General features: G+C 47.2%; 1 protein-coding gene across 1 annotated transcript in view; it reads left to right on the top strand.

Moving 5' to 3' along the window:
- Nucleotides 1-23,983, top strand: part of LOC146784472 (guanylate-binding protein 1-like) — an 888,553-nt gene that overhangs the window by 719,343 nt on the left and 145,227 nt on the right. Inside the window, exons 10-11 of the mRNA XM_085633259.1 lie at nt 4,086-4,194; nt 5,632-5,825. Of these exons, the coding sequence (XP_085489385.1) occupies nt 4,086-4,194; nt 5,632-5,825 (303 nt within the window). The remainder of the gene's footprint in view (nt 1-4,085; nt 4,195-5,631; nt 5,826-23,983) is intronic.

The following is a 23,983-nucleotide window of genomic DNA, read 5'->3' as shown; positions in this document are numbered from 1 at the left end:
TCCACAACACGAACAGCCTTGGAGTCCACAACAGAGCAAAGCAGCATAGAAGACAAGCGCGGCTCCGGCGAGCCTCGCATACAGGAAGGGGAGTGGCCACATGAAGAGAGAGGGGGAGCAGGAGGTGAGCCCGCGAACACGAACAGCCTTGGAGTCCACAACAGAACAAAGCAGCATAGAAGACCCTGCACGGCCCCGGCGAGCCTCGCATACAGGAAGGGGAGTGGCCACGTGAAGAGAGAGGGGGAGCAGGAGGTGAGCCCACAAGAGGTGCGCGCGCTTGGGAGAGCAGTTTTCACTTTTCAAGCACTGCACTCGTACTTGTGGTGCGCCGCTGCTCGCTCCCGCAAGGTGGATGCCGCCACAAGCACGAGTGCAGTGCTTGAAAAGTGAAGACCGATGCCTAAAGGCCCTCCTATGCAGTGCATGTGCGCTGCGTAGGCGAGATCTAAAAACTACTTATGTATTAAGCCTTAATTTGTCACCTGAATACTTGAAGTGATGCACTTTGGAGAGATGACCGACACATTTCATTACGTTCATAAGTGGCGTCAAGTTTAAACTTATGTCTATGTCTGTTGACCCCAGGAAAATAACAGTTGTTTGGGGGAAGTGTTCAATGTTCAGCGGGTTAAGGATACAGAATCCTAGCTCTGAGGCTGCAATCATCAGCATGGTCCCGGTTCTTAGACCGCAAATGACACTGCTCTGCTTCGCTGTGCTCATAAAACTAACATGGGGGCCGGGGCACGGTATATATGAACTTCCTATGTCCTGCCGTCCTGAGCAGGACTTATGAAACATGGATCATGCTTCCAATGTGACCATGCCTCCAAGAGCTCTCCACAAATTGTAACGGGCTAAATGCTTTTGGAGGAAAGTTTTCATGATATTTAGGGGCTCATTAGGATGGCGGGCGGATCTGAGTCCGCCCGCCATCCCCGCGTTGTTGGGACCAGCCGCCAGCGGTCGCGCACCGCAAATTAGGATGCGACCGCCACCATGGCAGTAGCAATCTGCAATTTAACATTGCGGCAGGTGCTGCTGACAGCAGCACGCGCCGCTATGTTAAAATCTCATGCCTGGCATTTCACTGCACCACATGGCAGACACCACACTGTGCCTGCCACTTGGTGCAGCAAAATGTAGGGGGGTACCATAGGTACCCCCCAAGTGCACCTCACCTCCCCCAGACACAAGGGGGGCCCGCAACGGGCCCCCAAAAACCATTGTCTGCCAGCCTTTCCATGGCAGCCTTACAAAATCGACATCCTAATATGGCGTCTGCCAAGACACACACCGCCATCATGATATGGTGGGGGGTAACTCTCATGACGATGGCAGTAAAAGTACATTTCGCAATACAATAAATACAACCGTAGGGGCATTGTTGGATAGCGGGGAAGTAAACATTACTATTCCCACTCCAGTGTGTGCAACAGTAGAGAAAGTATTGGATAGGGAGGGGTAAAAATTATTATTCCCACTCCAGTGAGTGCAACAGTAAGGAAAGTATTGGCTAGGGGAGGGGTAAAAATTACTATTCCCACTCCAATAAGTGCAATAGTAGGGAAAGTGTTGGATAGCGGAGGGGTCAAATTTAGTATTCCAACTTGAAAGAGTGCAACAGTAGGGAACATTTTGGATAGCAGAGGGGTAAACATTACTATTTCCACTCCAGTGAGTGCAACAGTAGGGAAAGTGTTGGATAGCAGAGGAGTAAACATTACTATTCCCACTCCAGTGAGGGCAACAGTAGGGAAAGTGCTGGATAGCGGAAGGGTAAAAATTACTATTCCCACTCCAGTGAGTGCAACAGAAGGGAAAATGCTGGAAAGGCGGGGATTAAAAAATTACTATTCCCATTCCAGTGAGTGCAATAGTAGGGAAAGTGCTGGATATTGAAGGGGCAAAAATTACTATTCCCACTCCAATAAGTGCAATAGTAAGGAAAATGCTGGGTAGTGAAGGGGTAAAAAATACTATTCCCACTCCAATAGGTGCAATAGTAGGGAAAGTGCTGGATGGGGAGGGGTAAAAATTACTATTCCCACTCCAGTGAGTGCAACAGTAGGGAAAGTGTTGGACAGCGGAGGGGTAAAAATTACTATTCACACTTCAATGAGTGCAACAGTAGGGAGCGTGCTGTATGGCGGAGGGGTAAAAATTACTATTCCCACACCAATAAGTGCAACAGTAGGGAAAGTGCTGGATGGCGGTGGGGTAAAAATTACTATTCCCACTTCAGTGAGTGCAACAGTAGGGAAAGTGTTGGATAGCGGAGGGGTAAAATTTAGTATTCCAACTCCAGTGAGGGCAACAGTAAGGAAAGTGTTGGATAGCAGAGAAACAAAAATTAATAATAACATTTAAACACTTTTTAAAATATTCTTAAAAATCAATAAACAATATTTTAAAAATATCAGATTAAATATATTAAATATTAACATTAAACATTTTAATTACATATAACAAAATGGTACAACTATTCTCTAAAGTAAATTAATACATTTATAAACAATATTTATTTAAAAGAAGCAAATATTGACAAACAAAAATTTAAAAACAAATAATGTATTTCTTTTATTTCCTACCCTATAACATCACATCAATAAACAATAAAAAAAAACTTCAAAATGTTTATTTACATTTATTTCCATATTTAACATAAATAATGATTTTAAAAATTAATAATAATACAAATAATTAATAACATTATTTAAATACATATTTTTTACACTATAATATGCACTACACACACCTAAAATGAATTACACAATTACCATAATGAATTACTAATGAACTAATTTGAATTAATTAACAACTAATTAATAATTCATCAATTACAAATAAATTACTTCCCACCCTTCCCACTATTTACACCTGTAAACACCATAACACACACCTTAAATTAATTACCCAATTACCGGCATTAATTACTAATTAATTAATTTAATATAACTAACAACTAATTATGAATTCATCAATTATAAATAAATTACTTACCACCATGTTCACCTCTAAATACCACAACACACACCCATAATAATTCAACAATTAACATAATTGCCAATTAATTAATTAAAATTGTTTAACAACTAATTATTACATAATTAATACAAAATTAATTTACACATTTAACACTATAAGTTCTCAATTCCACAATTATTAATACATTAAAATTATTCTATAAATTTACTATAATGATATTACTTCCCACCCTATTCCCCTTTAAACCCACAACCCGCTACGGTACTACTAAAAACACAAGATTCAAATAAAATAAAAAATAATAACTACTAAAAATAAAAAATAAATGGTATATACTACTAAAAATACATATAATAAAAATACAAACAATTCTTATTCAAAAAATACATGCATCACATTCATATAAAATATATACTAAAATACATAACATTAATGAAAACGATATTTTTAACATCTATATTTTTGCAAACGATATTAAACACTTCAATATTTTTTACATTGATATTACTTACCCAAAGTCGATATTCTTGACCACGATATTTTGTTTGTCCATATTCTTGACCCACGATATTGTTGCCATGATATTTGTGCAAGTCCATATTTTTGCCTCAATATTCTGTCTCTGCACCCTTTTTAGTCATTACTTACTGTATGCATTCTCTAAAACCAAAGCATATTTCGTCAGCTTTGAACTGCAGACTAAAAAGAGCGCAAAGGGGTGCTAGCAAGCTAGTTAATTTTATGATCAATCTAGTAATACTAGTATTAGGAAAATTTCTATTAATAACACTTACACTCCCTTAAATCTTCAGTCTACTCTTTTCATGACTTTGAAAGGATGGCCAACTGTGCTTCTATATCGCTGTGTGATTCAGGTGTGCATGGTGTCCGTCTAATACAACTTTGGTTACGGCTTTGAAAAGCTGCTTATGGTCCTACCAAGAGGTAGCATGGTACACTCACATTTGCAATAGGAGAAAGCCTAGGACCATCATCACAATGTAGATAAGTCTATCCTTCTCTACTGGTACAAACATATGCTCTCCTTAAACTGCAGGTGTCCAGTGCGGCATAAATTGTGTATTCTTTCCTAGGCAGAAGAAGTTCTCCGGGAGTCTATTCAGAAACAGGAATCTGTAGCAATGTCAATGTCAATTCTGAAGATGGATCAGACCCTGTCGCAGAAGGAGAAGGAAATTGCTGGTAGGTGGTGATGTTATTGATCATATCAACTGCTGTGAACACTGCAGAACAAACAGTAGGCTTCAGATTCTATTTAAGTACTAGTTCATCCCATGCAGTACAAACTGCTTAAATCAAGTGTGATCTTCAGGAATTCTGCCTATTGCCGGAAACCTTGTTCCTATTCGATTATTTTTTAGCCCTTTTCTTTGAAGATTCCTCGCCCAAGCAAATGAACTACCAAATGATTTTAAGCAAAGTAGTTGTTGCACAACTGTGTGTACTGTAGGTTAAAAGGCACATAAATATGCATTACTATATAATGTGCTAAACACACCATCTTCTTACCAATGACTTGCTATGTAACAAAACACGTTCTCCAGTAACAATACTGCCAGCAGATTCCAGAACTGTCTTCCACTGTAAATCCATGCACTAGTGAGGCAGTGTAAAGGATACCTACATGACATAAACGACATCTGGTGTACATTATCCGCCAGCATCCACTACATGCATCGGAGCTAATAACAAATAGAATTATTGATTAGTAACAGTAAATTATATTTCAGTCAAAGCAGACAAGCAGAGTTGTGATAACAAGTTCTCGGGGATGCATGTCGGCCGGGCCTGGAAGGCCTTTATGATATCACAACAGTGAGTAACCAGTTTTATTATCAACTGTTGCTATGTCATAGCAGTGGTTACGAGATTCTGAAACTGAAATGCCACACATAACAACATACATAATAAACTCTGCCTTTTGAGGGCATCTTGGCTCATATCCTTCAATACATTCCCCAACCAAACAAACAGCTGAACAACTTTGATTAACCAGCACACGTTCCCCTTCAATCCCCAGGTACATCAAATACAATTGCCCTAGGACATTAGAGACTACTTTCATAGTGCCACAATCAGAAGGTTAATTAGGAGGATGTAAAAGTAAATCAAGGAAAATCAACCCTACTAATCAATATTTAGCTAATACACTGCCTGCCTGCTGGCTGTAACGCAGGTCAAAGATATCTTCTGCACTCAGTCTGCAAACGCTGTCCAGCCCATCATGCCAACCAGCACCTACTCGGATGCCTTTTGATCATCCCATGGGCTGCTATGTATAAATGTAAAGTCCTAAATGTTTACAATATCTACTGCTCTTTGCCCTTTTCCCTACCTTAAACACTTACACTGCCATAATCTGTGCTAGCTGTTTGAATCCATCTACAGCCTAACAGGATGACATTTTCACAGCTGATAAAATGAGAAAGAGAAAGGTCCGAAGTATTAGATTTATTGGGTACCCCTTTCTTAAGGAATAAGGTTCTCAGGTTTTCTGAAGTTGGGCTTTGCACGTTTTATTAAGATTTAGCACGTTTGCACTCTCACTATCGTAACAGCTTTGAGTTTGCAAAGTATGTTTCTTCTCAGGAACCTCTCTCACTTATGTATTTTCATCAGAGAGGCAAGCAAAGGTACAAGCTGCACAGCGGGAGATGAAGCTGAAGGATGAGATGCTAGCAGCAGCCCAGCAAAAGTTGGAGGCCCAGCAGAAAAGCCATGAGGAACATGTCAAGCAGCTGACACAGAAGATGGAGGAGGATAAGGAGAAAATGATGAAGGAAAACGAGAGACTAATGAGTCAGAAGCTCAGTGTAAGTCTCTGACCAGCTTTATTATTTAACATTTCAAATTTTATTGTATAGTATGTAATGTGTATACAGTGGCGTAAGTCAAGTCAAGTCAAGTCAAAACCACTTTATTCGATTAATTAAAATCATAAAAGTATACTACACGATTAAATACATAAAATCTTGCGATTCACAAATCTACAATTAAAAACAATTCCTAATGAAATTTCATAATAGACCATAATCAACATGAAATCTTAATACAGGATCAAATTCCATATATCAAATAGGCTCCACATCCTGTATAGGTTTTAGTCTGACCCTCCTTTCTCTAACGGCTGCCACCAAGAAGCTAGCAACACAGAACATAATTAGTGGACATTCAAGCATGCTTAGGAACAATAGAGCTGGCTTATACTGTGTAAAGTTCCTACTCTTTAACAAAGGAATAATAAACCTCTTCCTGGCATGTTTAAAAAAGGAGCAAAATAGCATAAAGTGCGTAGTGTCTTGTGGAGAAATATCATCGCACTTGCAAGGGGCGACATCGTCAGGCCTATTCCAACCAGTCACATCCCAAACAACTATGTGTATTTGGTTGAACCGGAATTTAGTCAACAGCCATTTGTGAAAAGGGTGGGTTACCACTGTAAGATATAAAGACAACCCTGAGAGCTGAGATACCAGGACGTGTCCCCTGACAGAGGGTTTACGAAGTTCGACTTCTTCCCGCGCGGCCTCCCTTAGCTTCGTAAAATTGAATTGTACCCACTCAAGATCTGCCTTACAGAGAATTTCAGGGCTAAAAAAGATTTCTGGTCTCCCAATGTAGGCAGATAACCTCTCGATATTTGACAGCCATTGAGTTTTATTCATGTTGTCAAGTCGAGTACAGTCCTTTAGTATTTTATGGTTTAAAGTAAGTTTCGGGTTTAGCCAAATTTTGATCCATAGCAGTAGTGGGGCTAATTTAATCATGTCTGCTATGTAACCTAACCCGAGTTCCAAATGGACTGAATAAGAAGCGGTTGATTGTGGGAGGCCAAGGAGGGTACGAAGAAATTTGTTTTCCTCCGTTTGGATCGCGTCGTGTTTAATGTAACCCCAGATTGGCGCCCCATACCTTACAATGGAAACTGTTTTGGCTTTGTAGATTGTTAGTATTGCCTCTGTCGGTTTTCCTCCCAACCTTTTTGCAAAGCCAAGTACAGCCGCAGATGAGCTTCTTATGGAGTTTACCTTTATAGAAAGCTGAGGGGACCATGAGCCCTTGTCATCAAAGACTACTCCCAAGTAAGTGAAAGTCTTCACTCTTGAGATTTCGGCTCCTCTGCAGAAAAAAGGCTTTACCTTATTTTTCGCAAGACCTAACGACATAGCATGAGATTTGCCGTTATTAACCACCAGATCCAGGCTATGCATGAAGTCCCCGAACGAGTCCAGCAATCTTTGCAGCGCCAGGGAAGTCCTGGCCAGCAGGACAGCATCGTCCGCGTATAGGAGGACCGGGATCGGGGTACCTCCCATACGCGGGATGTCCTGCGTTGCAGCCAGCAGATTTTGTTCCAGGGAATTTATGTATAGGGTGAACAACATGGGCGCAAGGATGCATCCCTGTCGTACCCCTCTGCTAGACTTAAAGCTGGCCGTGCACTTCCCCTCCGTCGTCATCCTTATCGAGGCATTCAAATCTTGGTGGAGCTCTGAAAGGAAATACACAAGGGGAGGGTCAAGTCCCAACTCCAGAAGCATTGTCCACAGCTTTGACCTATTTACGAGATCAAAGGCCGTGGATAAATCCATAAAGCCCAGGTAAAAGGAGCCCCCAGCCGCCTTAGTGTATTTGTCTATTATTAAGAGGAGGTTCAGACATTGATCCTCCGTGCTCCGGCCGGCTCTGAAGCCATACTGTGCATCGGACAAGATGTTATTATCCGAGGCCCAATTTGTTATCCTAGCAAGTATGACTTTCCCCAAGATTTTTATAGAGGAGTCTATCAAGGATATGGGCCTATAGCATTTAGGGTCAGCCCTTTGGCCTTTCTTGAACACCGGTATTATGATAGAATGTGACCAGGATTTGGGAAAACCTACAATAGCCGAGGAGTTAAATACATTAGTCAATATATTGGCCCAAAACACCGGGTTTGCCTTATACAAATCGGTGGGGACCCCGTCCGGGCCAGGAGCCTTCTTTCCTGCAGAGTCTTCAATTGCTTTTATAATTTCTCCTATATGAAAACTAACTGGGGTTAAAGTAGAAGCCGAATCTTGCCCGTTTAGGGATTCTAAATCTAAGTGACTACCATATATGATTTTAAAGTGACTCAACCAGTCCTCCTCTGCTATATTAGTTTCCAACACTCCATTTTTAACATCGGAAAAAAGAGGAGTGTTGATAATGGACCAAAATTTCGCACTGTCTTTTAAAGTTGCCTTATCCATAAGATCGGCCCAGGCGTTGTGTTTAATTTCTTTTTTCCGGACCAACAGTGCTTTTTTATAGTCGCTCCTTAACTGCGACACTAAGATTTTATTCCTCGGACTGGCCTGAAGTGCATTTTTAAGGTTATTATGAGCTTTAGTGCAGTTATGATCAAACCAGCCGGAGACTCCATTCTTAGGTGCTGGTCTACTTATACTAGTTAGGTCCTTTGACACTAGGGAGCATATGGCTTCAAACGAGGAAATTACTTCCTTCCCCGTAGAAAGTTGGTCCCCACAGATTTCCAAGTCCAGGGCCGCCTCTAGCTTTATTGAGTTGAAAAATTCCTCTGGAACTACCTTAGACCAGTTTAGCCTTCTTCCCTGATCCTTTGCCCTGAGTTCAGTGTCCAACACGTGTGAGGTTAAGGTATTTAAAAGTGAAAGGCCATCTAACATTTCAATTACCACCGGATTATGGTCGCTAAAAATAGATGGAATCGCATTATAAAAACATACATATTTAAAAGTCCAGATGAAAGAAATATGTAGTCAATAATGGTGTTACTATCCCTTCCAATAAAGGTGGGCACCCGTACGGTTTGTTCGTGAAAGCCTGGTTGGTACAACTGATTTTCGATAAGAAGTTTTTCCAGAGCTTCACCCTTACTTGAGTGCTCAAAATGCTGTGGGGATGTCAGATCTGGTCCGTCAATATCAGATAAACAGCAATTATGACTACATAAGTGTACATTAAAATCGCCTAGCAAAATATAATAGCAGAAAGTGGTTTGCTTCAAAGAATAAGTATTTAAAAAATTCGCCAACCATAGCAAGTGTTCATTCGGCAAGACCTCTTGATGGGAATTATAGCAATTTACCAGTAATAATTTTCTATTATTGGAGAGTTTAAATTCCAGTATAAGAAAATTGTTACATGAACAAGTTATCCTGCTAACGATTCCTTTTAGTTTCACCGAAAGCATAACCACTAAGCCTCCTGAGGCCCTTCCGGAAACTGATTTTGAAGCTGGAACAAAATGAGATGTAAAACCATCTAACCAAAAATTACATTCAGTTTCCCAGGTCTCTTGAAGTGCCAGAATGTCAAAATCCTTCAAGAAGCTTAACCAGGATAAATTATCTCTCTTGGCACGTAAGCCCGCAATATTCCACGTTAACATTTTGATCAACTTTTTTGGTGAACCCCCCTTACAGTTATCGGCAGGCAGATGACTAACATCAATACCTGCAGATAATGCGGGGGGCTGATCCTCTACATAGAGGGCCTTAACCGGTGATGACTCATCCCCCCCTGTATACCAGCCTCCTGTCAGTCGCACATATCCAACAGAGAGAGTGCCTCAAAACGATTAGATGTGGGTATATTTGGCCCACCCATAAACTGATGGGCAGCACCTACCCCCTGGTGAAGAAAAGGCATCAAATTCGATGCTGGGATGAGATTTCTCTGTCTAGTCAGGTGGAAACAATCTCTAGGGGGGAAGTGGGAGTAAAAGAATCCAAGGGGACGCACCTGAATGCTATTAGCATCTTGTGCCAAGGATGCTGCTCTCAATAAAACAGTAGCCACATGTTGTGTGTGTCTAAAATTGGCTATGACACAATCTCCATTAGATGATTTTTTGGAGGGCCCAATCCAATTTACCCTGCGAGTACTTAAGATGTCATTGGCCATGTTAAGAGGGAACCCACACTTCCTATGTAACCACGACACTGTCTTTTGCTTGAGAGAATCGTGCGATTCCACTTGCAAGGGAACTGCCTGCCTATCCTGGGGTGGGACATTGGTTAAGATCACAACGAAAGGGGAGCAAGCCGGGGGTAGGTTAATAAATCTAGCTTTCGTTACCACCTCTCCTTTATGCGCTGGAACCTGCTCCTTTACTACTGGGCTGGCTGGGTTTGAGGCTATAGTAATCATAGGAGGTGTTGGCGTGGCTATAGCATTAATGCTAACGGGCTGAGATGGAATCTGTGGGTTTTCTACTCTAACTAGATTATCGTGCCCAGCTGCACGCGGCCCCTTCTTTTTATTGCTGTCTACCCAGTCTAAATGTTTTGTTAATAATCCTCCCAACCTTTTAACCTCATCGGCGACCATATCAAGTTTCCGTACCAGAGGTTGCATAAGTAGATCTAATTTTGTGTCAAGTAAAACCTCAAAGGAGCTGAGTAATTTGGAAAAATGGTCAGGGAATAATGGGGTTATTGCACCAAAACTGCTATTTAAAAGTTCGTCTGGATCGATATGAGCTTTTTCCCCAATATCTACCCTTCTATTTCCTTTGGTAGAGGCCCCCCCCTTTTTAGTTTGTTGTTTTCTACAGTTCCTAACTGGTCTGGGAACATGTGTAGCCTCGACTGTCACATCACTCGCAGAATTCACGTCCAGATCTAGAGGGTCCATATAAACCTGGGCTGTGGCCGTAACAGTAGCGTTGGCTTCAATATGGGAAGGGGAGACACAGATACCTTTGTCCAATGGGAAACTCTCAGCGTTTATAGGGTGTTGGGGGCTCTCCTGGAGGCTATCCATCCCCAGGGAAGCCCGTCGGTCACTGTTAATTTTATTGACCTTTTTTACTAAATAGTTGTCAAGAGGGCCTGACCCCGGTAGTCCTGGTTCCCTTAGACTTATAGGCATGGTCAAGGCAAAACAAAATGGCAAATGTCAGTAACCAAAGGATTTATAAATGAATGGTAGTTCGACTGTGCAGTCAACCCTTTGACGAGTTACCAGCTTAGATGTCTTCAACGTTCTGAGGCTCCTAAGGTCGATGTAAATGGTGGGGCCCAGCCCAGCCTCGGACAGTCCCGGACTGTCACAGACTGTCCGCCCTTAGTCCGGGCTTCGTCCGGCGGCGTCCGCGCGCGTCCGCTGCGCGTAAGCGGCGAGGTGCTTTAACGGCGCCGGCAGGAAGGCAAAGTGAGACCAGGTGCGGGCGATAGCAGCAGGCCCCCTGGGATCTGTAGTCCGCCCAAAATCCTCGCGTCTGTCAGGCGAGGCGCTTTAACGGCGCCGGCAGGAAGGCAAAGTGAGACCAGGTGCGGGCGATAGCAGCAGGCCCCCTGGGATCTGTAGTCCGCCCAAAATCCTCGCGTCTGTCAGGCGAAGCGGCTCCCGCGGTAGCGGGAGCGGCGAGGCGCTTTAACGGCGCCGGCAGGAAGGCAAAGTGAGACCAGGTGCGGGCGATAGCAGCAGGCCCCCTGGGATCTGTAGTCCGCCCAAAATCCTCGCGTCTGTCAGGCGAAGCGGCTCCCGCGGTAGCGGGAGCGGCGAGGCGCTTTAACGGCGCCGGCAGGAAGGCAAAGTGAGACCAGGTGCGGGCGATAGCAGCAGGCCCCCTGGGATCTGTAGTCCGCCCAAAATCCTCGCGTCTGTCAGGCGAAGCGGCTCCCACGGCAGCGGGAGCGGCGAGGCGCTTTAACGGCGCCGGCAGGAAGGCAAAGTGAGACCAGGTGCGGGCGATAGCAGCAGGCCCCCTGGGAGCTGTAGTCCGCCCAAAATCCTCACGTCTGTCAGGCGAAGCGGCTCCCGCGGCAGCGGGAGCGGCGAGGCGCTTTAACGGCGCCGGCAGGAAGGCAAAGTGAGACCAGGTGCGGGCGATAGCAGCAGGCCCCCTGGGATCTGTAGTCCGCCCAAAATCCTCGCGTCTGTCAGGCGAAGCGGCTCCCGCGGCAGCGGGAGCGGCGAGGCGCTTTAACGGCGCCGGCAGGAAGGCAAAGTGAGACCAGGTGCGGGCGATAGCAGCAGGCCCCCTGGGATCTGTAGTCCGCCCAAAATCCTCGCGTCTGTCAAGGCAAAACAAAATGGCAAATGTCAGTAACCAAAGGATTTATAAATGAATGGTAGTTCGACTGTGCAGTCAACCCTTTGACGAGTTACCAGCTTAGATGTCTTCAACGTTCTGAGGCTCCTAAGGTCGATGTAAATGGTGGGGCCCAGCCCAGCCTCGGACAGTCCCGGACTGTCACAGACTGTCCGCCCTTAGTCCGGGCTTCGTCCGGCGGCGTCCGCGCGCGTCCGCTGCGCGTAAGCGGCGAGGCGCTTTAACGGCGCCGGCAGGAAGGCAAAGTGAGACCAGGTGCGGGCGATAGCAGCAGGCCCCCTGGGATCTGTAGTCCGCCCAAAATCCTCGCGTCTGTCAGGCGAAGCGGCTCCCGCGGCAGCGGGAGCGGCGAGGCGCTTTAACGGCGCCGGCAGGAAGGCAAAGTGAGACCAGGTGCGGGCGATAGCAGCAGGCCCCCTGGGATCTGTAGTCCGCCCAAAATCCTCGCGTCTGTCAGGCGAAGCGGCTCCCGCGGCAGCGGGAGCGGCGAGGCGCTTTAACGGCGCCGGCAGGAAGGCAAAGTGAGACCAGGTGCGGGCGATAGCAGCAGGCCCCCTGGGATCTGTAGTCCGCCCAAAATCCTCGCGTCTGTCAGGCGAAGCGGCTCCCACGGCAGCGGGAGCGGCGAGGCGCTTTAACGGTGCCGGCAGGAAGGCAAAGTGAGACCAGGTGCGGGCGATAGCAGCAGGCCCCCTGGGATCTGTAGTCCGCCCAAAATCCTCGCGTCTGTCAGGCGAAGCGGCTCCCGCGGCAGCGGGAGCGGCGAGGCGCTTTAACGGCGCCGGCAGGAAGGCAAAGTGAGACCAGGTGCGGGCGATATCAGCAGGCCCCCTGGGATCTGTAGTCCGCCCAAAATCCTCGCGTCTGTCAGGCGAAGCGGCTCCCGCGGGAGCGGCGAGGCGCTTTAACGGCGCTGGCAGGAAGGCAAAGTGAGACCAGGTGCGGGCGATAGCAGCAGGCCCCCTGGGATCTGTAGTCCGCCCAAAATCCTCGCGTCTGTCAGGCGAAGCGGCTCCCGCGGCAGCGGGAGCGGCGAGGCACTTTAACGGCGCCGGCAGGAAGGCAAAGTGAGACCAGGTGCGGGCGATAGCAGCAGGCCCCCTGGGATCTGTAGTCCGCCCAAAATCCTCGCGTCTGTCAGGCGAGGCGCTTTAACGGCGCCGGCAGGAAGGCAAAGTGAGACCAGGTGCGGGCGATAGCAGCAGGCCCCCTGGGATCTGTAGTCCGCCCAAAATCCTCGCGTCTGTCAGGCGAAGCGGCTCCCGCGGCAGCGGGAGCAGCGAGGCGCTTTAACGGCGCCGGCAGGAAGGCAAAGTGAGACCAGGTGCGGGCGATAGCAGCAGGCCCCCTGGGATCTGTAGTCCGCCCAAAATCCTCGCGTCTGTCAGGCGAAGTGGCGTAACGAAACTTGAGGGGGCCCCCCTGCAAACTACATGGAGGGGCCCCCCCATTCTCCGTGCCAGTCAAGAGCTCTCAAGCCAGCGACTCGCCATACTGCCCATGAAACACATAAAAACGTGCCTCCCCATGTCTTTAGTCAACCTTCTCTGAAAACCAGGACATGTGCTAAATTTGTCGAAATCTAAGGGACACCTGGTGAAAAACCTGGACTGTCCTGGTAAATCCAGTACACCTAGTCATCCTAGGCCCTCCAGAGGTTGGTGGCTTGTGATCTTCTCTAGTAGTCAGTGCAAGCTGCGAGGCAGGGGCTCCTAGTGAGGCACTGCAGCAGAGGCAGGAGCCAATGAAAAGTACCAAGAGGAAGGATGCAGCCATGGACTATCATTTAGAAGTCGGCAGGGATTGCACCTGCGACACCTTGCTACCAATTGCTCTCCCCTTGCGACCCATGACACTTCCCTTGCGACCCATGGCAGGTAGATCAAAATAAAGAGCAGAAGGCAAACAGGATGCAGATAAGAACTGTTTACTTTCAGAAACTTCTTGTGTTAGCCGCTTTCTGTTTTGTGAAATAAATATATTCATCCTGGCAATGTACGCTCTGAAAAATTTTCCTCGGTTGTCATGATTGCAAAGATTAATACAATATACGATCCTTAAAATGTAAAGCCTTATTTCTCTATTCTGGCCAGATAGATAGATTCCAAATTACAATGCTTTGTAAAAGGAATAGATGGCCCTGAATAGCGTGCCCCTGGTGACATGGCCTATCTGGTAAACTTACTATACATTAATACCAGCCTAAGGGCCTGATGAAGAGAAGATTGTATATTTATCTAATAGATATTAATAACAGAGCCAACCTTTGCAATTATAAAAACTTAAAAAAAAAAAATTATGTGACACCCCTCCAAGTCAGCTATGCCAGGTTTGACAAACTCCAGACAGTCCTGACCTTCGAGCCAATAGCATGTTGCATTTTTGGAGATGTTATTCATTTCCCTAAACAGAGTCGGTACAATCTAGTGCAGTTACAATATTAATTAGGAATATAATCAAAACGGCAGAATATATCAGAGCCAGTGAAGAAATACATCAAACACCCTTCTTTGTATTTAGAAAGCCTAAATACCTAAAAGCAGTCGGCTGTGTGCTTGCATTTTACAAAAAAATGACCAAGGGGCATATTATCAAGAACGGTGTTAAAATTATAGCCGCTTTGGCGGCAGCAAACTGCCGCTAAAGCCGTGATAATGGGCTTGATAATATGCCCTTGAGAATTCCAATAGAAGCCCATGTTCTGGTGTGAATCTGGGCTTCTTGATTGCCACTGAGCTCTGTATGAACATAGCTGGAGACCATGCAAGGCCCTTGTGTCAAAGGTCACAAAGACTGTGACAGTGATTGCATGCAATCTAGGAGACCCTGTACTTCTGGTAAGTGGAACTCTGTCTTTGGAATAGTTCAGCTCTCCTGAAAATTCAGGCGTGCCCCTTTCCAAAACAGGAGATGTGGGTGCTTGAAGTCTGAAAGCCCCTACCCATATCGTATCTAAGTTATCAAACCATTACAACATCTTTCATTAACAAACCTATCCCCAAGAAAATAGTAGCTAAAGGAAACTCAAAAACAAATGTATCACACATTAACATCTCAGCTACGCGTCTGCACGGGGAGTGCAAGTATATAAAGCTGAGATCTTATGTGTGAGAATGCATCCATTTCCCTTTATAGATTTGCATAGTTAATGTGATCTGCTAGGTAACTTCTTGAAAAGCTCTAAGCACTAGAGAGGTGGGTTCTAGACAGCCAGATAGAAGATAGATGCTGCTGCATAAAATGCACCTCTTCAGATAAAAAAGATGGAAACTTCACCCTTTCCCTGGCCTTGTCATTTACCTGTGCCCAGTTCTCTGACCAGGCCTGGCCCTTGAAGACCCATTTCTGATGCTGCTTTAATATTTATGAGGTAGGTCCAATTCCATCCGACTGTGATCGAAATTTAAAGAACCGGCTGTGAGAAGGTGGCCTGATATATGCTGTCCAGTAGTTCCAGTGGGCACCTTGTATCAGTCCAAACAACCCCATATGGGGAATGGTTAAAGACAACCTTATATGAAAGCTATCCTAGTGGTAGCTATGGAGAGTAGCCTTCAGGCTAAGTCTTGAAGGAATGTAAAGCAGCTTGTTTTACCAGTCTATAATCTCTTGAATGATCAAATGAAAAGACAACCACACCAGGTATATGTTCGAAATATATGTATCTAAGGTTAAACACACACCCCTAGTCTCTTTATGTGACTGGAGTTCGATGTACTAAAGTTACAAGTGATCAAGCATCAGTAAAAGCACAAATACACGTTTGGGCCCTAGGGGCGCACCAAACCATATACTAAAAAAGTGGTATAAGAACCACGACTGAAATAGGCACTAGGCCTATTGCCTCTAGAATCGCTGGGACCCCAAGGAACCACCCAAGGTAGTGACACAGGGGACCCCCCGGGAGCTGTATGCAGTGTGGAAACACAACCGCAAACTAGAGAAATTATCTTGGCATGCAAATCTGGTTCACCCTCTGACCCCTGCCCCCCTAGAATACTCCATCAACTCATTGACGTGGTGAACCCAATTATTAACAAGATTGTTAATTCCTCTCTTAGCACTGGAATTGTACCTCGCCTGTGGAAACAGGGAATAGTCAAACCCCTGATGAAGAAATCTAACAAATCCCCCTCTGAACTTACTAATCTCCGCCCAATATCGCTCCTTCCAGCACTAGGAAAGATCACCGAACAAACGGTTTATAGAGAACTTAAAAGGTATCTTGAAGCACACAATGTACTCCATCCCCAACAATCAGGCTTTCGCCCCCATCACTCTACAGAAACTGCACTGATTGAGTTAACAGACTCTATAAAGCTGCTGCAGGATCAGAAGAAGAATGCCGTCCTCATTCTTTTAGACCTCACGGCGGCATTCAACACCATCTCGCACTCCATTCTGATTAGCAGACTGAAAGATATTGGTATCTCAGAGGTGGCTCTAGCTTGGATAACGTCCTTTCTAACGGATAGATCGCAAACGATCGCCCTAGGTCCTTTCCTCTCTAAAGAGAAGAGGGTCTCATCTGGAGTCCCTCAGGGCTCCATCTTGAGCCCTCTCCTCTTCAACATTTACCTAATTCCACTCATTTCTCTGATTGAGTAATTCGGCATACTCGTAACATCGTATGCCGATGATACGCAACTCATTGTGCCCCTAGAGGAACACTCGACTGAGGCGGAGCAGAACCTCAAATGCTGTCTGAAAGCTGTTTTTCATTGGATGGATCTAAACCATCTAAAATGTAATTCCAGCAAGACCGAGATCCTCCCTATGGGAAAAAATGTCAATTTTTGTCCTAGCCTATGGTGGCCTGAAGACTCAGCTGCTCCCCCCAGACTGTAACAACTGCAAGGAACCTTGGAGTCCTGTTTGATACTGATCTGTCTTTCGACCAACACGTGAGGACTGTGGCCGGCAGTTGTTTCGGAATCATCAAATCTCTAAAAAAGTTTTTTGACTTTTTACCAATAGACTCTAGAAAAACCGTCACATTGGCCCTAGTTCTTGCTCGCTTGGACTACTGCAACGGTCTTCTGGCTGGCGCCAAGAAAGCTACACTTAAAAAACTCCAAAGTGTACTTCACTCTGCAGCCAGATTAGTCCTGAAGTTACCCAGAAAATCTTCAATATCCGCTGCTTTAAAATCTTTACATTGGCTCCCACTGCACAAAAGAATATTTTTCAAGATTCTTATGGTAGCATTTCGGGCATTTAATCACTCCGGCCCAAAATATCTTATCAAGCGTTTCCCTCACTACAACCCTAGCAGATCCCTGCGTTCCTCTAAGGACAATCTAATCCTTCCTACTAGGTTCTCTTTGAAAACCAAAGGTGGCAAAACCTTAAATCATCTTGCCACTAAAGCTTGGAACAGCATGCCCAAATTCCTGAGGTCCTTAACCCAAGAAAAACACTTCAGGAAAGCACTAAAAACTTGGATTTTTAATCTTCCCGACGACTACACCATGGCAGCCATCTAACTTTTCTACCTTTAGGAAGTTACTTGATCTTCTACCTGGAAATCAGCGCCAAGATGCTCCTTCTGGAGCGACCGTTGCACTCTACAAATACCCCCACAAATTACAAATTACAAACCGCGGGTTCCTATTATCTTCTACGGGCAATGTCGCGGTTGGAAATTTAAAGATTAGGGACACTTCTAGTCGAGTCAGGACCAAACCCTTTTGGACTTAAGAAGTTCTAGGGCTAGCACCCACGAGAGCACTGGAGTACTCGAGTTACCTCACCCAGGAAAGCCGGGTGTATAGGTGTCTTTTGGTGTCGGGTCGCGTCGTCGATTTCAATGGAAGCCTGCAAAGAACTGCTGCTGCCGTGAAGAGGAGAAGTGTCCGGAGAGATCCAAGCCTGGATCTAGGATGTAAGGAACCAGAAAGCATAGGGGACAGAGTCTGGGTCACTTGCCAGTGACCTAGGGCAGGATGGACCAATGCCCACAGATGTCGGGTGCTTCAGGTGAGTTGATGGGTGTCTTGACTATTCAGCCACGAGGTTTAGGAGGTGTTGACGAAGTCCACGAGCCAGGTGCGAGCTGTCCCACGAAGTCTGTCGAGTGCTGCAGTGTCGGCGACCAGAAAGGACCCAACAAGCCTTGGCAACGGCAAGTCACTGGAATTCAGAGAAAGGACTGCGGTGCAGACCAGCAAGGTTTGAGGGACTCACTCAGCGAAGGTAAGTCAGGGCACATCTGGAGCTACCAGGAACGCCCAATCAGAAAAGGAGTCGCCTTCATGGGAACCTGCTAGCCAACGGGCTATTGATCACGAAGGAGCCTCGAGCGATCGCACTTGAAGCTGGCCCACGGATCACTCGTGGAGTGGAGGCCAACAATCTTCAGTGCAGGAGGTGCTCAAGGCTGGGGCTACTTGGAGCCCAAAGCACAACTTCAAGGATGACCAGGAAGGTAGTGTTGCTGCAAAAGTTCACGGTGTATAGGGGTCACGGTTTCACGTCACCCACGATAGCCACAGGCCTCAGCTTTGCTGTGGACTCAGGGTAGCCTCGGGGAAGTTTGGAAATTTACCTCTGGAGATGCAAAGACTTCGGCGTCCGGCGAGAGCTTCAGAATTGCAGACTGGGCAGTTGCTTCTTTGGTGCCTGCCAAGCAGGGGAGTCACTCCTTGACCCCAAGGGAGATTTCTTCCGTCTTCTAGTCGTGATAGAAAGTCGAAGGTCCAGGATATATGTTGCAAAGGTTCGTCCAGGGTAATCTAAAGTCCTAGGGACTGGATTCCTATACTTATACTAAGTTTAGGGGATAGACTAACTCTAAGGCCCCACCTATGGGTGGACCTGGGGCGGGGGTGGCATAGTTTCGCGCCAGAGGGGGGCTGAGTGTCCCTGCAACCGGTTTGACCTGGGCTATGCACAGGGACACCTTGTGTGCCCTAGGCAGTGTCTCAAAAGCATTCTCTGAATGCACCCACCCTGCCCCAATACACATCTGCCTGTCTGGGGAGGTGGTTACACCTCCCTGTGACAGGAAACCTATTGTCCAGGCCTCCCCTGCCGGAGTTTCCCCCAGCAGCAGGAGGGCAGACCCGTGTCTGTGGCAGTGGCATCCATTTTGTGATGCCAGGGCTTTGGAAAGTTTTAACCGGGCTTAGCCAGTGGGAACATGTCTCTCCCTCTAGAAGGGTGGAATGCTACCCCCGCCGCCAGGACTGACGGGGGGGGGGGGGTAGTATTCCAAAGCGTTTGACACCAAACACGACATGTTTTGATGCAGCCATCCCAAAGTTAGCATTTACAGTGAGGTTATAATGCACTTGAGAGTATATGGTATGGCTGTATCACAGAACAGCCATAAGGAAGTATTTCCGAATGCTGCAGAGGGGCTCAGCTCATGCTTGGGCACCCTCTCACATAAAAACAAGCACTCTGCCTTCAAGATTGTCAAGGCCTGCTATAGGAGTGGCTTATAGGTTTATATGTGTCTGTATAAGGTAGTGATAAAGGTAGCCTATACCACAGTAAGGGGTGCAAGCACACCCTTACCCAGGCTGCAGTAGCAGACCTCTGGTGTCATTTTGGAGTGCTTCCCAGGGGTGGCATAATACATGCTGCAGCCCCTGGTAGGCCTCTGAGGTACCTATGCCCTAGGTACATAGTGTGCCATATACTAGGGGCTTATAAGGCACTCCAGAATCCAATTAGATATGTACCTAATGTACATGGAAACCATTTTAGAGAGGAAGCAGCTAGGCTGTGGTCCTGATTAGCAGTGCCACAGCCAGACTAAGGTCGAAAAACAGTGAAACACCAGCACAAAGTGGGGGTACCCATGTGAAGCAGATTCTGCTCTCCTACAGCGGCCAATTAGTACAAAGGTCAGTTCATAAAATTCTTTACTAGTTGCAAAAATAGTATTTTGCAACCTGTAAATAGTATATCTGACCCCAACTTACTTTGCCTGGTAACGGCCATTAGAATATACTGAAGAACATCCTTTGGCATACCATGGTTATATGGAGCTTGAATAACTATAGCGTATACTCGTGTGCAACAGAGGAGCACCACTGTGTCTAGCGGTTACTGGTAGGATCGGTAGCCCATACGTGAGGCCTGGCTGGAGTGAGGAGTGACACACCACAGGACATGTGCTGCTCACCGTCACCAGGATGGTTGCTCCCAGGCTACACCTAGAAGAGACGAAGGGGCAGTCCATGGACTTCTCACGGATCATCATTCATCCGGAAATGCACTCCCTATAGTCCATTGATGCCACTGGGAAAACATGCCAAGGTTATATGCAGCCTGGATAAGTGTTCTATAGCATTCACTGATGCGCAACAGAAGCCGTGAGGCCTAGAGTGAAAAGTGACACAGCGTAGAACATGTGCTGCTCACGAATCACCAGGATGCATGCTCCAAGGATACACCTAGAAGTGACGAAGGGGCAGTCCATGGATTTCTATGTATCATCATTCATCCATATGCACTCCCTATGGCCCATTGATGCCAATGGGGAAACATGCCAAGGGTGATATCGCTGGCAGTCTAAGGTTGGCATGACTCTTTACTTCTCACATTTCCTTCTCCCCTTTCGTCTACTTTTAGCACCCTGCCATCTCTAGCTCCTTGACTAGACTTGAAGGCGTTATAAAGCTATAGAAACTAAATAAACTGCTCCAGGTTCCACCCGAAATCACTGCAACTTTATACTGCACCTTAAACAAGCAAGGACAAAATAAAGTTATTACAGTGGGATTTTACATGGAATTAATATAAATGTGATCCGTTTTATTTTGGGATTGCAACAAACCCCCAGCGGAAGTATTCTGCAGCAATGTAGGCATTCTCCGGAGTTCAGGTCGGTTTATAAATCTTGTTGATAAATTCTGCTGTCATCTGCAGAACAGTCGCCCACGGAATGAAGGGGAGCCACATTCCACTCGAGAATGAGAGCACAGGAACGTACGAGACTGAGAGGCGGACACCGAAGGTGACGTCATCGCGCAGGGCACCAGCGGAGGCCGCTTTGTAAATGCCTGTGGACGGTATTGGCTACTAACTCCAAGGAAGGGTTCACAGACAAGCTCACTGTTTTGCATAGCAGCACTAGTTCGTCAAGATACAGTACATGAACGCATTCACTTTAGCTTACTCACAGATAGATTGTTTACTATGTGTTGGCACAGGCAGTGCTTGTTTGCTGGCAAATTAAAGTAACTGAGTTCACAAGCTATTGTTAACAGAATTGTCTGTAAAGTTAACGACATAAACAAAGGGCTCGATAGGGGCCGTTTAAATGTCAGATTTTAAGCACAGTTGGGTTCCGTGTGAGGCCCACCCAACACCACCCATATTAACTGGTCGACCATCGCCTTTGTCCCTGTACAGCGATCTGCTGCCTTTGGCCACATTTATGCTATAGAAATAGTGCCAATATCGGCAACAGTTATCACAAAGCACATAAGTACATAAGTACATAAATAAAACACACGACACTGTAATGTAAGTGGAGAAATATTGCTGCAGGTTTATTAGCATAACCAATATGCAAACAAGGTGGGTTATCTTACGGGCGATCCCAGGGCAGGCCAGCCCTATGCCGCCTGCCCGTCTGATAAGCCTAGAGTCACCATGGCAACGCCAACTGGTGTATACCAAATATTGGGAGGGTCCACCCCTCCCATCCGTGGACCACCAGTCCACATGCTTCACACGCCCCCCCGTGATGGGTGGGCGGAGCATACATGGCAGCCCCCGGTTGCTCAGACCCACAACCGCCTTTCGGTTAACGGGGCGCCGTCGTTCTTCCAGGGGACCCGCTAAACATCCCTGGGTATCCTGGCTTAGCACCCCGCGGTGCTGCTGCATGCTGTACCCCTTGGTATGTGCAGACCCTGGATCGCCCTGTAACTCCTCCTGCAACACAAACTAAAATTGTTAGAAAAAACCTGCACCCCCCTTTTTGTCCCTCCAGACGCCGGGTAAGCGGAGGGGCGGGCAAGGCGAACGAGCGGACAAGAGGACGAGGAGGGGGCGGAGACAGTATAAGTACCCCTGTCTCCTGCCCGCCCTCGCCGGAAACAGCTATCTGTTGGGGTCTCCCCCGGACTAGCCCAGGGACTCGACCTCCCACCCCTGTGCCTTCCTGTGGCACTAAGGCGGCCACCCTCCAAGGGGCGGGCCGCTGCGCAACCCCCCCCGGGCAGCCTTACATAGTGCCAATATCGGCAACAGTTATCACAAAGCACATAAGTACATAAGTACATAAATAAAACACACGACACTGTAATGTAAGTGGAGAAATATTGCTGCAGGTTTATTAGCATAACCAATATGCAAACAAGGTGGGTTATCTTACGGGCGATCCCAGGGCAGGCCAGCCCTATGCCGCCTGCCCGTCTGATAAGCCTAGAGTCACCATGGCAACGCCAACTGGTGTATACCAAATATTGGGAGGGTCCACCCCTCCCATCCGTGGACCACCAGTCCACATGCTTCACACGCCCCCCCGTGATGGGTGAGCGGAGCATACATGGCAGCCCCCGGTTGCTCAGACCCACAACCGCCTTTCGGTTAACGGGGCGCCGTCGTTCTTCCAGGGGACCCGCTAAACATCCCTGGGTATCCTGGCTTAGCACCCCGCGGTGCTGCTGCATGCTGTACCCCTTGGTATGTGCAGACCCTGGATCGCCCTGTAACTCCTCCTGCAACACAAACTAAAATTGTTAGAAAAAACCTGCACCCCCCCTTTTTGTCCCTCCGGACGCCGGGTAAGCGGAGGGGCGGGCAAGGCGAACGAGCGGACAAGAGGACGAGGAGGGGGCGGAGACAGTATAAGTACCCCTGTCTCCTGCCCGCCCTCGCCGGAAACAGCTATCTGTTGGGGTCTCCCCCGGACTAGCCCAGGGACTCGACCTCCCACCCCTGTGCCTTCCTGTGGCACTAAGGCGGCCGCCCTCCAAGGGGCGGGCCGCTGCGCAACCCCCCCCGGGCAGCCTTACATAGTGCCAATATCGGCAACAGTTATCACAAAGCACATAAGTACATAAGTACATAAATAAAACACACGACACTGTAATGTAAGTGGAGAAATATTGCTGCAGGTTTATTAGCATACCCAATATGCAAACAAGGTGGGTTATCTTACGGGCGATCCCAGGGCAGGCCAGCCCTATGCCGCCTGCCCGTCTGATAAGCCTAGAGTCACCATGGCAACGCCAACTGGTGTATACCAAATATTGGGAGGGTCCACCCCTCCCATCCGTGGACCACCAGTCCACATGCTTCACACGCCCCCCCGTGATGGGTGGGCGGAGCATACATGGCAGCCCCCGGTTGCTCAGACCCACAACCGCCTTTCGGTTAACGGGGCGCCGTCGTTCTTCCAGGGGACCCGCTAAACATCCCTGGGTATCCTGGCTTAGCACCCCGCGGTGCTGCTGCATGCTGTACCCCTTGGTATGTGCAGACCCTGGATCGCCCTGTAACTCCTCCACAGCCTTGGGAGTGGCCACCGTCACTACCAGGGCCCCCCACCAAGGTAGACCTGTTTACTTACAACCTGTTGCAGCCCAAGCTTCCCCTAGGTCCAGTATGAAAAGGTCCATGCCTAAACTAGAGAGGTGCACCCCATCTCCCTCCAGGCACCCTGTGGACTTGGCGTGTACAAGACCATGCCTGATGAAGCCAAGACCTCTTTGCTCTGCGCAACTGCGCATGGCTCCCGATAGGCCTTCATACCTACAGCATACTGATACCGGGCTTCTCCCAGGTCCAGCCAAAACAAGTCTACGCCACAACCGAGCCGGCGGCCAGCGGGCACAATCAGGACAGGTTCCCCCACCTTTCTAACTCCCCCGTGGATTTAACTGGAATGACCTTAAACCTAAAATAGGCGATGGTCCAAGGTTGCCTTTGCATGGCTAA

The sequence above is a fragment of the Triturus cristatus genome, chromosome 11, assembly GCF_964204655.1.
Source record: "Triturus cristatus chromosome 11, aTriCri1.1, whole genome shotgun sequence".
Taxonomy (NCBI): domain Eukaryota; kingdom Metazoa; phylum Chordata; class Amphibia; order Caudata; family Salamandridae; genus Triturus; species Triturus cristatus.
This window is presented reverse-complemented; position numbering and strand designations above follow the sequence as displayed.